Here is a 14,721-nt window from a genome sequence, read left to right on the forward strand (position 1 = left end):
ATAAGATTAGTACGAACACTCTTTCTTGACCAAAAGAATATGTGTTCCTTGCAATTCTAGAAAGTAAAATCTGGAAGTTTTGTGTTGATAGTGTGGTTAGAATCATAAAATTCTGGAACTCTTCTTCAAATGAAGAAGTCTTCTATTTATAGTTGAACAAAAGGTGTGAATGAAGAGTCACAACCTTTCATATGTAACCATAATGAAATGGTACACTACTTGGGAACCAACACCACTTTATTTGATGTTAAAACATGTGTTTTTAATGTCCACAACCGTCCCAAACTGATCAGGAGACAACAAGCTACGTTTGGAAACTACACACCTTTTGGGTGAAAATTGCACATGTTCAGGTTTTATGCCTTAAGCCGCGCCGCAGCCAGAGGATCCGCGCTGCGGCTAAACGCTGAATCTAATTTCCAAATTTTGCAATTTCTCTCGAAACTCAAAACACGCTTTAGACCGCGGCGCGGCCCAAATAGGTGCGGCGCGGCTTATAACATGATTTTGATATTTCTTGTTTTGCTCTAAGTTTTCCATCCAAGTTCAACTATACACTAAGAGATCTTCCTAACCCTTTACGAACGTGTACTCCACACTTCCCAAATTCGTGTAGGGTATCAAATGATCACTTCCACTTTCAATCAAGTAAATCCAATTCACCAAAATGTGATTGCTTGATTTCACTAAAATCACCAACATTTGCTTTAGTTTAATGTAACTTAATCCGTTCACCAACCATGATATCTATATCAAAACATTGGTTGTATCTAAATGACTACATCTAAACAAAGTATAAACAAAGTATATGTATGTTAACTGCCTAACTGGATCAAATTCAATCGTGGTTTGTTGTATTTATTTATTTATTTATTTATTTTTTTTTGCTTTTGAGTGTAGCTATTCATTTTTTTTAACGACAAAGGCCAAATTTTATTAAACGCTCCCTAGCAAGGCGCTAAGCGAGAAAAACGAATTACAACGGCTGTAGAAGCCAAGAGTTCCAATTTGAAACTACATGACCTCTATTTTTAGCCATCTAAAAGAAAACAACTTATTAACATCAACAATACTATCTTTACGAATACAAGAATCAATAAAAGCAACACCGTTCCGATATCACCATAGAACCCATAGATGAGTAACTATAACTATGGTTATTCGAGTCTTCGTATGTAAATTAATCTGCAACCCCTCGATCCAACATGAGACGTCATTCCATGAATTGAAAATTGGTATTCCACACCCGAGCCAAACACGTACCATTTGCCATGTATCGATAGCGAGCGGACATGCGAAAAAAGGTGGCTCAGCTACTCGACACCCTGAAAACAAATCGGGCACACAACCGAGGCTAAATCTATTCCTCTCGCGGATAAATTTCAACGTAAAGGAAGAGAGTTTGACTTGAATCTCCACAAAAAAATGTTAACTTTCTTCGGCAATTGCTTCGCCCATGTTGTAACAACCTGCAGATTTGGAAGTGTACTCCTATCAATGTAAACCCGAGTATCCTTTACCGTGAAAATTCCATCTGAATTCAGAGTAAACACCCAACGATCCTCCCTATCCGAGAAGAACACATTATGAAGAACAGAAAGAAGGTCGTCTAGAAGTGCCATATTGTGACCACCAATGTCTTCGCGAGACCACACCCATTGCCACTCACCATTGACCCATTTGTCTGCAACACTATCATGCTTATTAATGTCGAGGTAATACAAACGATTGAATCTTGATTCTAGAGTTGACGACCCGCACCAACGATCATGCCAAAAACTAACATTAGTACTGTTACCCACTTCCAGTTTAATAACATCTTGTGGCAGTAACCTATCCGAAACAGTTTTATTGCAAGAAGCCACAATGGAACACCACAAACTGTTGCCAAAGGTATTATCAAAATGTTCACCATGAATCGACTTCATCAACTTTACCCATAAATCGTCAACATTAAAATGATACCACCATTTCCATTTAAGTAATAAAGCGAGGTTGAAGGCTTTGAGACTACCGACATTTAACCCACCATGCTCGAATGAAGCTAACACGGAGTCCCATTTAACCCACGCCATTAGTCGTGCTTCCATCCCAAAAAATTCTGGCACGGATCGATTCAAGTTTTTTTAAGACCACTTCCGGGCATTTAAAAACCGACATTAAATAAATTCCAATGCTACCCATGACCGACTTAGTGAGAGTCAATCTACCCCCAGACGATAATAAAGACACCTTCCAAGATGCTAACCGGGTGTTGTACTTAGAAATCCGCTCTGACCAATTCGACACTCTCCACATATTGAGACCGATCGGAATGCCCAGATACTTGCATGGAAAAGTTCCAGGTCTACACCCTGAATCGTTCGCAAAAGCATTTAGCTCATCCGTGTCAATGCCCACACCAAAAAGATATGATTTTGAAACGTTGATTTTGAACCTCCGAGACCAAATAAAACACGTGAAGAATATCAAGAATGCGAGCCAAATCTTGTCTCTGCCACTCCGACATAATAATAACATCGTCAGCGAACTAAAAATGAGATAGATGAAGAGAAGATTTCTACATATCTTTTCTACATAAAATCTTGTCGTAGACCCCGTTTGATGTTGAACTCACGAGTTGGGCTCCCATTAACTAAAACCGATATTCTCGCAGATTTCAAACAGCTCATAACCCAACTACACCAGAAGGAGCCGAAACCCAAGGACTTCATCGTAAATAGCAGGTACTCCCAACTAACAGTATCATACGCTTTCTCGAAGTCTACTTTGAATAAAAGCATCTTATGCTCCTTCTTCTTGACCCAGGATATAATCTCGTTCAACATTAAAGGGCCGTCTAGAATTTTTCTTCCAGAAATGAAAGCCGATTGAACCGGAGAAATGATTTTACCGATAACATTCGCCAACCGGTTCGTTAGTAACTTCGTTATGATTTTGTAAAACGCACCCACTAAAGAGATGGGTCTGAAATCCGCTAATAAAACCGGATTTTTTACCTTAGGAATCAAGGATAAAAAAGCCTAATTCGCACCATTAGGCATTACTGACATTGCGTCCTCATATCCCCACAAATATCATTACCAATAACATCCCAGAAATATTTGATAAATTTAAACCATCAGGTCCCGGAGCCTTAGAACTTCCACAATCCCAAACCGCATTCTTAATTTCCATATCATCGAAGTCACGTTCTAGGAAAGAAACATCATTCGAGGACAATTTAATGTGAGGATTAACAGAATTGAACGAAGCACCAATATGTGTTGGTTTATTTTGGCTAGTAGAAGATAAGTGTATCCCACATAGGTGGGAGGAAGATGTGAGGGGTGAGTGAATTGGTTATATAAGAGGGGCTAAGTCTTCATTCCAAATTGCACCAATCAATACACTTTAAGTATTTGATTATTTCTTTCTTTCTTACCCTTGTTTGAGAGTTGTATTAGTTAAATATTTTGGAGAGTGTAGTTGGCTTAAGAGAGTCGTCTATATCATTGTAACAATTTGTGATATAGTGTATTTCTCTCTTTGGGGGCCGGTGGTTTTTCTCCTGTTTTGGAGTTTCCACGTTAAATCTTGTGTTGTGTATTGTTTTTATTTCTTTACTATTATTGTTGGGCTGGGTGGTGGGACGGGGGTCTCGGTTATAGGAGTCGGAGTATGCTCTGTGGTTGCCACGGGAGTGGATCGTCCACATCAGAAACGAGTTCTATTGATCGTATAGGGTATCTGGTTCGACAATATTTTTCTGATTCGTAGTAATAGTTAGATTTGTTAGTGGCCTAGTTGTGGATTTCCGATTTAAAGGGTCCTGGCTACCTTCTACATCTTTTGGCTATTCGAAACGTGGGCAAAATCAGAGAAAGTGTTGTTTATAGGATACGGATACGATGTCGAAGTTTAGTCCAATGAGGTTTGATGTTGAGAAATTTGATGGGATGATCAATTTTGGCTTATGGCAGGTTCAAGTCAAGGATGTGTTGATTCAGTCCGGGTTACACAAGGCATTGAAAGGTAAACCCACCTTTGTTCCCGGCAGTGATTCTAGCAGTAAGTTCGATGAAGAAGAATGGGATGATATGGATTTGAGGGCAGCAAGTGCGATTCATCTGTGTCTTGCAAAGAACGTGCTTGCAAATGTGCAAGGGTTATCAACGGCAAAGGAGCTTTGGGTTAAACTAGAGCAGTTGTACCAGGGCAAGGGCATCTCAAATCGGTTTTGTCTTAAAGAACAATTTCATACTCTGCGTATGGATGGGGGTTCAAAGATTTCAGATCATCTAAGTATTCTTAACGGTATTGTTTCAGAACTGGAGGCTATTGGAGTTAAAACGGACGATGAAGATAAAGCTTTGAGGTTGATATTATCTTTATCATCGTCTTATGAACACATGAAACTTATTTTGATGTATGGGAAGAAAACTCTGAAGTTTGAAGACGTTACTAGCAAGCTCCTATCTGAGGAGAAAAGACTGGAAGGTAACGGGGTCTCGTCATCAGGAGATACGATAGTGTTGTGTTCGGATAGGCAGAAGAGAAACTCTAGAAAGAATCTGACATGCTGGAAGTGCGGGAAGACTGGGCATGTAAGGGTTAATTGTCCATGTGGAGCTAATCCGGCAAATGGCTCCAAAGATGCTAACATTGTCTCCGTCGTTACAGAGAGTGACGAATTCTTCTGAAGTCACATCATCCTCATGGTGTGTCCGCGCCACCGTGGAAAGGGATGTTTGTTAGCGGTTCCACAATTACACATGGGCATTGGTTTGGCAATTATGCAGGTTGTGTGGTGGAAACTGATGTTGTAGCTGATGGGACTTTCGGGAAAGCCAAACAGGGAAGTTGCACCATAAAGTTTCAGCTGGTTGTTCAACAACATGTGCCGAAATTATGGGTAATGTTCATGGGTATTATTCGCAAGTCTAACCTAGTGTTTATCATCTCCGTTGCGTCTACGTACTTTCCTGCAATATTGAATCACAATATTGATACGTGAGCATTCATATCTTATCTTCGTGAAATGCTTGGAATGTGATATTCTAAGTGCTATACTCTTAATGGTGGAGTATGATAATTCTGTTAAGAGTTATGATTGTCTGTGATGACAATGATTGTCGGGTATTGACAATGTTTGATGAAGATGCAAATTTTATTTCTTGGGTTAGAGATAATGTCAACGGCATGAAGATGAGGATCTTGAAGTTGTCGTCGAGGAAGCATCTACGTCGGTTATCTTCGCAATGTGGAAGTATGGTTATCTTCTTCTATCCAAAAGGCGGAGATTTGTTGGTTTATTTTGGCTAGTAGAAGATATGTGTATCCCACATAGGTGGGAGGAAGATGTGAGGGTTGAGTGACTTGGTTATATAAGAGGGGCTAAGTCTTCATTCCAAATTGCACCAATCAATACACTTTAAGTATTTGATTATTTCTTTCTTTCTTACCCTTGTTTGAGAGTTGTATTAGTTAAATATTTTGGAGAGTGTAGTTGGCTTAAGAGAGTCGTCTATATCATTGTAACAATTTGTGATATAGTGTATTTCTCTCTTTGGGGGCCGGTGGTTTTTCTCATGTTTTGGAGTTTCCACTTTAAATCTTGTGTTGTGTATTGTTTTTATTTCTTTACTATTATTGTTGAGCTGGGTGGTGGGAATTAGTGAGACCGTAATTTCCCAACAGTATGAGCCTCATCAAACTTTTTCTTGAAATAATTAAAAAATTTGTCCTTGATAATCAACGGCTCGACAATCCAAGAGCCATCTATCATTAACCCCCTTGAATGAGTTGTTGGCTTCATTTATGCTTTAGAGAACAATGGAAGAATTTCGAATTCTCGTCATCTTCCACATTCCATTTGATTCGAGATTTTTGTAACAAATCTAGCGATGTCAAATAATTGATTTCTTCATGTTCTTTAAAAAGATTATTTCTTTCATTGACCTGCTCTTCAGAAGCCAAACCCGAGTCAATAATTACATCCAAATTATCAATTTTGGACACCACATTTTTAAGGCGACATGTTTCAGCATTCCTTGAGTCATGTATCCAAACTTTTAATTTAGCTTTCAACATTCTTAACTTTGACACAAAAGACAAGTTAGGAGCTTCATTAAACTCAGTCCACGCGTTTCGAATAAAATTATAAAAGTTAGGTCTTTCAAACCAAGAAGCAAATACCTTGAAACCAGTAGGACCAAAATCCAATTTGTTGGTTGCAAAGAAGATCAAAACAGAGGAGCAGCTGCAGCAATCATCGCATTTTGGTACTGCATGTCGTGATACGCGACAGCTTGATACACGACAGGGTGGTCTGGTACGCGAAAAGTGTGGCAGGGATTGGGACTCGATGGTTATCGCGTTTTGTTCTTAGTTGCCGCGTTTGAGCCGAGTTTGTCGTGGAACGTGATAGGATGTCACGGAACGCGACAGTGTGCGTAGCCAGCAAGTCAAGTTGATTATTTCATTAATTTGATTTGTACTATAAATAAATCTATTGTAATCTGTAACCCTATGCACGAAAATATCAATAAAAATCACTCTAGTTGGCCGTGGACTAAAGCAATCAAACCGATTGCATATAACCACGTAATTTCTTGTGTTGTTTATGTTTCTTTACTTTATTCTTTCCGTTTGTCGTTTGTGGGATTACAATCTTTTGATTGGTGATCGTTGTTGGGTCCATAAATTCCTAACAACTGGTATCAGAGCACAAGGTTCGTATTGGGAGCGATGGCAGAAGAAGGAAAGTTTATGATTGATCGGTTTGATGGGGAAGATTTTGGGTTTTGGAAGATGCAAATAGAAGACTATTTGTACCAGAAAAAATTACACTTACCACTTGAAGAGAAGAAGCCTGACAGCGTTAAACAAGAAGATTGGGATCTCCTGGATCGCCAAACTTTAGGGGCGGTTAGGATGTCTCTTGCAAAACACGTTGCATACAACATTATTAACTAGAAGACTACGTTTGGGTGCTTAAAGGCACTTACAAACATGTATGAAATACCTAACGCTGCTAATAAGGTTTTTCTCATGCGTTAATTGTTCAACCAAAAGATGAAAGAAGGTGCATGTGATGCAGATCATATCAATGATTTCAACAATCTCATTACAAGATTGGCCTCAGTGGAGATTGTGTTTGATGATGACTTCAGGAACTGATTTTGCTTTCGTCTTTGCCTGAAAGTTGGTCAGGTACAGTTACTACAGTTAGTAGTTCCACAGGAACCACTAAGCTCAAGCTTGAGGGGATCAAGGATTTGATTATAGTGGAAGAAACTCGTAGGAGGAATTCCGGGGAATCATCGGGGTCGCTCTTAAATACCGACATGGGCAGGAAGAACGATAAGGGTACGAAGAAGGGTAAGAAATTCAAAAAGAGGTATAACTCTAGGGACCGAGAATCTGCGGTTTATTGGAATTGTAATCAAAAGGGTCACTTTAGCACCCAGTGTAAGAATCTAAAGGTGGATAAAGCTAAAGTGAACTTCATTTCCGAGGATACGGATGACGCTTTGGTGTGTTGTGTTGAAAATTCGATTGAAGCCTAGATCATGGATTCGGGTGCATCATTCCATGCTAATCCTAGTAAGGAGATGATGAATAATTTTAAGGCGTATCGGGGGAAGGTGAGATTGGTGGATGACAAACGCTTAGACATAAGAGGCATTAGAGATGTGACATTGAAGACATCCAATGGTTCCAATTGGACTTTGAAAGATGTGAGGTATATTCCGAATTTGAAGAGGAAGCTTATCTCTATAGGTCATTTGGATGAAGAAGGTAATCATACTACCTTCGGTGATCGCAAATAGTGTATTCAAAAGGATGGTCAAGTCGTGGTATCGGGACATAAAAGGGGAACTTTATACATGGTCGAGGTATTCGATGATGATGAGGTTAATGTGACAAGTAATGTAGGGGCTGATTCTACTCTATGACACCGAAGATTAGGGCATATTAGTGAGAAGGGGATGAAGTTTCTAGTTTCTAATAGTAAGATTCCAGGTTTGAAGAAGGTGGATATCGGGTTTTGTGAGCCATGTACTTTGGGGAAACAAAAGAAGGTATCATTCGGGAAATCGGGAATTGCACCAAAGAAAGAGAAGCTTGAACTTGTTCATTCCGATGTCTATGGACCTACAACGGTTGAGTCACATGGTGGTTCCCGCTACTATGTCACCTTCATTGATGACTCCACTAGGAAGGTATGGGTTTACTTTCTTAAAGTTAAATCTGACGTGTTTTCTACTTTTAAAGTGTGGAGAGATGCTGTTGAAAACGAGACTAACTTGAAAGTTAAGTGCTTGAAATCTGACAATGGAGGAGAATACAGCAGCAAAGAATTTAAAGACTATTGTGCGGAACATGGTATTCGTATGTTGAAAACAGTTCCGGAAACATCACAGCACAATGGGGTTGCCGAACGCATGAACCGGACGCTCAATGAGCGGGCTAGGAGTATGCAATTACATGCGGGTCTACCAAAGATGTTTTGGGCAGATGCTGTGAACACGACAGCTTATTTAATTAATAGAGGACCCTCAACACCGTTAGAGTTTTGAATTCCAGAGGAAGAGTGGACCGGTAAAAAGGTGAGTTTGGCTCACTTAAGGGTTTTCGGTTGTAATGTGTATGTGAAAACCAAAGACAATGACAAAGACAAGCTTGAAGCTAAATCAAGAAAATGTACTTTTATCGAGTATGGGTTGGATGACATGGATTATAGGTGTTGGGACAATGAGGCGAGGAAGGTGATTCTAGTAGAGATGTTACTTTTGATGAATGCTCGTTGTATTGCACCAAGGTAACGGTTAATTCTAATCATAATCCGGTTATGCTTGATGAGTTTGTTGATGTGAATACCGGTTCTAGTGGGAGTTAAGGAACTATTGAACTGCCAATTGACGGTGAGGATCAAAGTGATGGAGATGATTCGGAGAGTGGTGCTAGCTCCGAAAATGATGAGAGCTCTATTGGTGGGGATGATGGTGACTTAACTCGATCACCACCACCCGTTACTCCACCATTAAGACGCTCTAGTAGAACGCCCAAACCTACTGTTAGGTTTTCTCCATCGGTAAACTATTTACTCTATACCGAAAATGGTGAACTCGATAGTTATTTTGAAGCAAGACAATCTAAAGAATCCATACAGTGGGAGCTTGCTATGAAAGAAGATATTGGGTTACTTATCAAGAATAAGACATGGTCTTTAGTGAAATTACCTCCAATGAAAAAGGCGTTGCACAGTAAATGGGTCTTTCAGGTCAAAGATGAGTTGAACGGGAAAAGCGGCACAAAGCTCGGTTGGTAGTTAAGGGGTTTCAACAAAGGGAATGAGTTGATTATAATGAGATCTTTTTGCCAGTTGTGAAGATGACTACTATTCAATTGGTTTTGAGTATTGTTGCTGCTGATGACCTACATCTAGAATAATTAGATGTAAAGACCGTATTTTTACATGGGGATCTTAAAGAGGAGATTTATATGGTGCAACCAACGGGCTTCGAGGTAGTTGGTAAAGAGAGATGGGTTTGCAAATTGAAGAAAGTCTGTATGCGTTAAAACAAGCACCACGGTAATGTTACTTGAAGTTTGATGAATTTATGACAAGGAGTGGCTTTACAAGAAGCGAGTCGGATCATTGTTGTTACTTGAAGAAATTCAAATCCTCCTATGTTATATTGTTACTTTATGTTGATGACATGTTGATTGCAGGATCTGATATGTTAGAGATCAACAGGCTGAAGAGAAAGTTGTCTCACGCGTTCGAAATGAAAGACTTAGGGGCTGCTAAACGAATACTAGGAATGAGTGATGTGTGCGAGGTGGTGTACAAAATAGTTATATTTTTACTACAAAATACTATTAAATACAATACAATTTTACACAAGATATTTATTTATTTAAAGAATGGATATACCTAAACCTTGCTACAACACTTATAGGCAGTGTACCTATGTGATGACCCGGAAATTTCCGATCAAATTTAAACTTTAATCTTTATATGTTCCCGACACGATGAGCAAAAATATGTAATGTTGAGTCTCGAAAGTTTTGAAAACTATATTCATATAATCAATTACCCTTTGACCATGCCTAGCGATTCACGAACAATTGTATGTACATAAACATATGTGTGTTTATTAAATTGTGATATATTATATAAAACATCGAACAGATTAGTAGATATGATTATAAGCTATGAGATCTATTTTTTTGAACTTAGAAATGCTATCAAGGTATTGAATGAATAATATGTTACATAAACATATTTGTTCGGTGTAAGTTTATCGACGAGATTAAAAGATAATATCAAATGATTGAATTATCGGATACATTGAACTATGATTATGAGTCTCTGTTATGAGGTCCACTTTGAATTAGGAAACCCTTACTTTTTAACGGTATTCGGAATAAATGGTAAAGTGATTTACAAGTAAGAACAAAGTATCACTTATTGGGAGTTAGACAAAAGTTAGTGGAGAATCGAATTTCATAATACTCGATTTATCATATAGAAGGAATAATTGGGATAAGATTCGTTGACTAGATAAACCCATCTGATATGTTATATTAAGATATATTATTTAGAAAGTTAAAGAAATTAAACTAAACATTTACGCATAAAAGAATGAAATCAAATTAAGTTTTAAAGCATAAACGTTATAGGATTTTTCGATTTTGTAAAGGATCTTAAATTATATAATTAGTTTTGAAAGGATAACTAGTATGTTATTAGATAAATATTTTAAAAATATGTATAAGATTATAAATTATAATTTAAATTAGTCATAAAACGTTTTGATATTAAACTAATATTAATAAATAGGCTTTGATAAATAACAAGATTATGAATTATAAAAGCAAATGACCAAAACACTCAAAAGATTAAGTTACACTTTGAGTGGGTTAGTTTTTAAATAATTTAAGTCTAGTTATTAATAAAGGTACGTGTCACAAATAGTTTAATTTAAAATAAAAATATTTTGACAAACAACGAGACTTTAATTTATAGAAGGAAATGACCACAACACTCAATTTTATAAGTTATATTTTTATAAAGGTAAATTTTTGTTGTGTAAATCTAATTTTTGTAAAAGGTACACGTCACGTAACGTAAAAGGCTAGTTTTCTAAACGTACGAAAGTGCGCCCGAAAAACCGAAAGTGGTACATGAGTTGTGAGACCACGACCGTGTCATTTGTGTAAAAATTATATTTTTACCATGAACGTAAATATAATATAATATTTAATTAATTCTAAAGATTAAATATATTATAAATTAAATATATTATAATATCTTTATATAAGTAAAAGAGACGTTCATGTGCATGTATGACCGCAATTTGCGGTTCCCAATTTTCATCATCACTCCGCAAATTTCGTAATTAGTGGGTCCCAATTCTAACTATAAAACTCGAACGCTGTGAATTCTTTTCATTCATAATCATATATCCATCTATATCACTACTTCGTATAATATTTATTTATATTATTATTATTTTTATTATTATTATTAGTATTATTATTATTAAGAGGTATTATTAGTAGTAGTATTAGTATTATACATAAAATACTACGACGAGGTTCTGCTCGTATATTTTCAAAAATGGGTTTTAGGAGCTGGGTAGAGCTAAGGAAATTATGGGTTATAGCTATGGAGGTGATGGGTAATGTTCGAGGGTATGTTCATGAAGTCAAACTAGTGTTTGTCATCTCCGTTGCGTCTACGTACCTTTCCTGCAATATTGAATCTCAATATTGATACGTGAGTACTCATAATTTAATTTTTACATACTAATAGTGTATCCCTGACTAGTGCTCGAGAAAATAGGATTATGCATGCTTGTACATTTGATATTGCCCTTAGATAGGTTATGTTGAATCTTAAAGGTTGTTATACTAGGGATGAAATAAGGTATAAGATATGCATGTCATTGGAAAGCTAGCGAAAAATTAAGAACTTTTCATTTAGATATCGAATGGATTCGATGAACGGTTAGAAAGTTATGAATTAAACAATTAATTTCGTAATTAAGATTGCTAATGATAATTAGTGAACTAATTTTCTGGGTAATAAAAAGTGGTTATTTGGATTCTACTCGTCGAGTAGATTAATTTTCATATAAAGCACGTCTCGTTTCGTTGAACGGTTGTCAAGTTATGAATAAAAGAAGTTTTGTAAATTTTGATGAAACGTCGATACGGAAACTGAAATTCTCGCTGATCTGCGTTGTTTCAGATTAAAACAAAAATACCGCTAAATTCTTTGCTGTAAGGTCTAACAAACGACTCTGGCCGTTTGTCAATTCGAGTCTCGACGATTTTTCTAAAAATCGTCAAAGTTGACTGTTTGGTCACATTTTAAAATTCTAAAAAGAGCTGAAACTTTTTTATTAAAAATGTCAGTTTTGTATCAGTTGCCATGGTCGGCCTGATGTGTGTTTACTTTTGCCAAAAATCATGTTATATCTTTGTGGTAACGAGAATTTGAAGGCTTTGACCGTTTGTCAATCCGAGTTTCGAGGAATTTTCTAAAAATCTCCAAAGTAGGCTACTCGAACACTTTTGTAAATTTATTAAAGCTGAAAAATTAACTTTGAAACGCCGAAACCACGTTGGCAACTACGAGTTGTCTAGGTTTAGTTTACTTCTGTAAAATTTATGTTTAATCTTTTTGGTAATGTGTAACTTTTATCTTTGGCCGTTTATCAATCGGAGTTCCGATAATTTTTCTAAAAATCGATGAAGTGGTCGTTTAGTCATGTTTGACCGAAAAATCATTTTTGTATAAGTTATTGTATTTTTTGCATGCGACCTCGTTTTTACTTTAACCTTTGACTTTTGACCTTGAACTTTGACTTTTCCCGTTAACTTTTCAGTTATTTTTTTTGTGTTGACTTTCTCTAAATACTAAAATACTATTTTATGATTATGAAACCATTTGTGTTACGTTGTTTCACACGTCACCTTTTACTAGAATTTTAACTGAGCATGGGTAATATAACATGTTACTATACTGTTGAGTCAGACTCGAGCATTAGGATTGTGGTACACTATGACTTGGCCTAAATTGTTAGACAAATATTGACCAACATATAAATATATATAATTAATATAGGTTCGTGAATCCGAGGCCAACCTTGCACTTGTTCAATGACGTTATATGTATTTTTACTACGAAATACAGTATGGTGAGTTTCATTTGCCCTTTTTTACTCATTACATTTTTGGGCTGAGAATACATGCAAATGCTTTATTAACTGTTTTACAATATTTATATGCGTGAGTTTCATTACTCCCTTTTTATATATATTTTTGGGACTGAGAATACATGCGCTGCTTTTATAAATGTTTTACGATATAGACACAAGTAATCGAAACTACATTCTATGGTTGAATTATCGAAGTCGAATATGCCCCTTTTTATTAAGTCTGGTAATCTAAGAATTAGGGAACAGACACCCTAATTGACGCGAATCCTAAAGATAGATCTATTGGGCCTAACAAACCCCATCCAAAGTACCGGATGCTTTAGTACTTCGAAATTTATATCATGTCCGAAGGAGGATCCCGGAATGATAGGGGATATTCTTATATGCATATTGTTAATGTCGGTTACCAGGTGTTCACCATTTGAATGATTATTTTTGTCTCTATGCATGGGACGTATATTTATGAGAACTGGAAATGAAATTCTTGTGGTCTATTAAAATGATGGAAATAAATGATTATGATAAACTAATGAACTCACCAACCTTTTGGTTGACACTTGAAAGCATGTTTATTCTCAGGTTTGAAAGAGATCTTCCGCTGTGCATTAGCTCATTTTAAAGATATTACTTGGAATCATTTATGACATATTTCAAAAGACGTTGCATTCGAGTCGTTGAAGTTCATTAAAGATTATTATTAAGTAAATGACAGATTAGGTCATTTATAGTTTGGATATTATGAAATGGTATGCATACATGTCAATTTTCGATGTAAAGAAAGATTGTCTTTTAAAAACGAATGCAATGTTTGTAAAATGTATCATATAGAGGTCAAATACCTCGCAATGTAATCAACTATTGTGAATCGTTTATAATGTATATGAACGGGTCCTTTCAGTTGGTATCAGAGCGGTGGTCTTAGCGAACCAGGTCTGCATTAGTGTGTCTAACTGATAAGTCGTTAGGATACATTAGTGAGTCTGGACTTCGACCGTGTCTGCATGTCAAAAGTTTTGCTTATCATTTCGTGTCGAAAATTACCTGCTTATCATTTTTAAGTCTAGACGCGCTTTCCTGCATTTATTGCATAATAGTGTATAGACGAATTCTTATCTTAGCATATCTGATACTGTGAACTTTGACTGACATTTTTCAAAGATTCTTCGTAATTTATGGGATTTTGGAATTATATATACATATGTAAATTATGTATAGAAAGATATCAAATCTAACTCCTATAATCTATTTCATATCAAAAATTCATTCCCTTGATCATACGAGATGGATCCCTCAACCAGTTCGAATTCCTCAGATTACGACAGCTATTCCGATATGGAGTCTCATTCCAGCTCCGAAAGCAGTATGACCGGAATAGATTAATCAATCAGTCATCACCTATTCTGGATGAATTGGGGATGGGTTCGTAGCCTCCTCAATCATTGGAGATAAGAAGAAGGTGATCCCTTCCATCCACCACATTGCCCTCTTGATGAAGAACCTG

At 36.7% G+C, this 14,721-nt stretch overlaps 1 protein-coding gene across 1 annotated transcript; it reads right to left on the reverse strand.

Annotated features, from left to right (window-relative positions):
• Positions 1-1,382: 1,382 nt before the first annotated feature.
• On the reverse strand, positions 1,383-2,075 carry LOC139845232 (uncharacterized). The gene has a single exon (XM_071835483.1). The coding sequence runs from the start codon at positions 2,073-2,075 to the stop codon at positions 1,383-1,385; it is 693 nt and encodes a 230-aa protein (XP_071691584.1).
• Positions 2,076-14,721: the final 12,646 nt, after the last annotated feature.

This window comes from Rutidosis leptorrhynchoides, chromosome 1 (genome assembly GCF_046630445.1).
Source record: "Rutidosis leptorrhynchoides isolate AG116_Rl617_1_P2 chromosome 1, CSIRO_AGI_Rlap_v1, whole genome shotgun sequence".
NCBI lineage: Eukaryota > Viridiplantae > Streptophyta > Magnoliopsida > Asterales > Asteraceae > Rutidosis > Rutidosis leptorrhynchoides.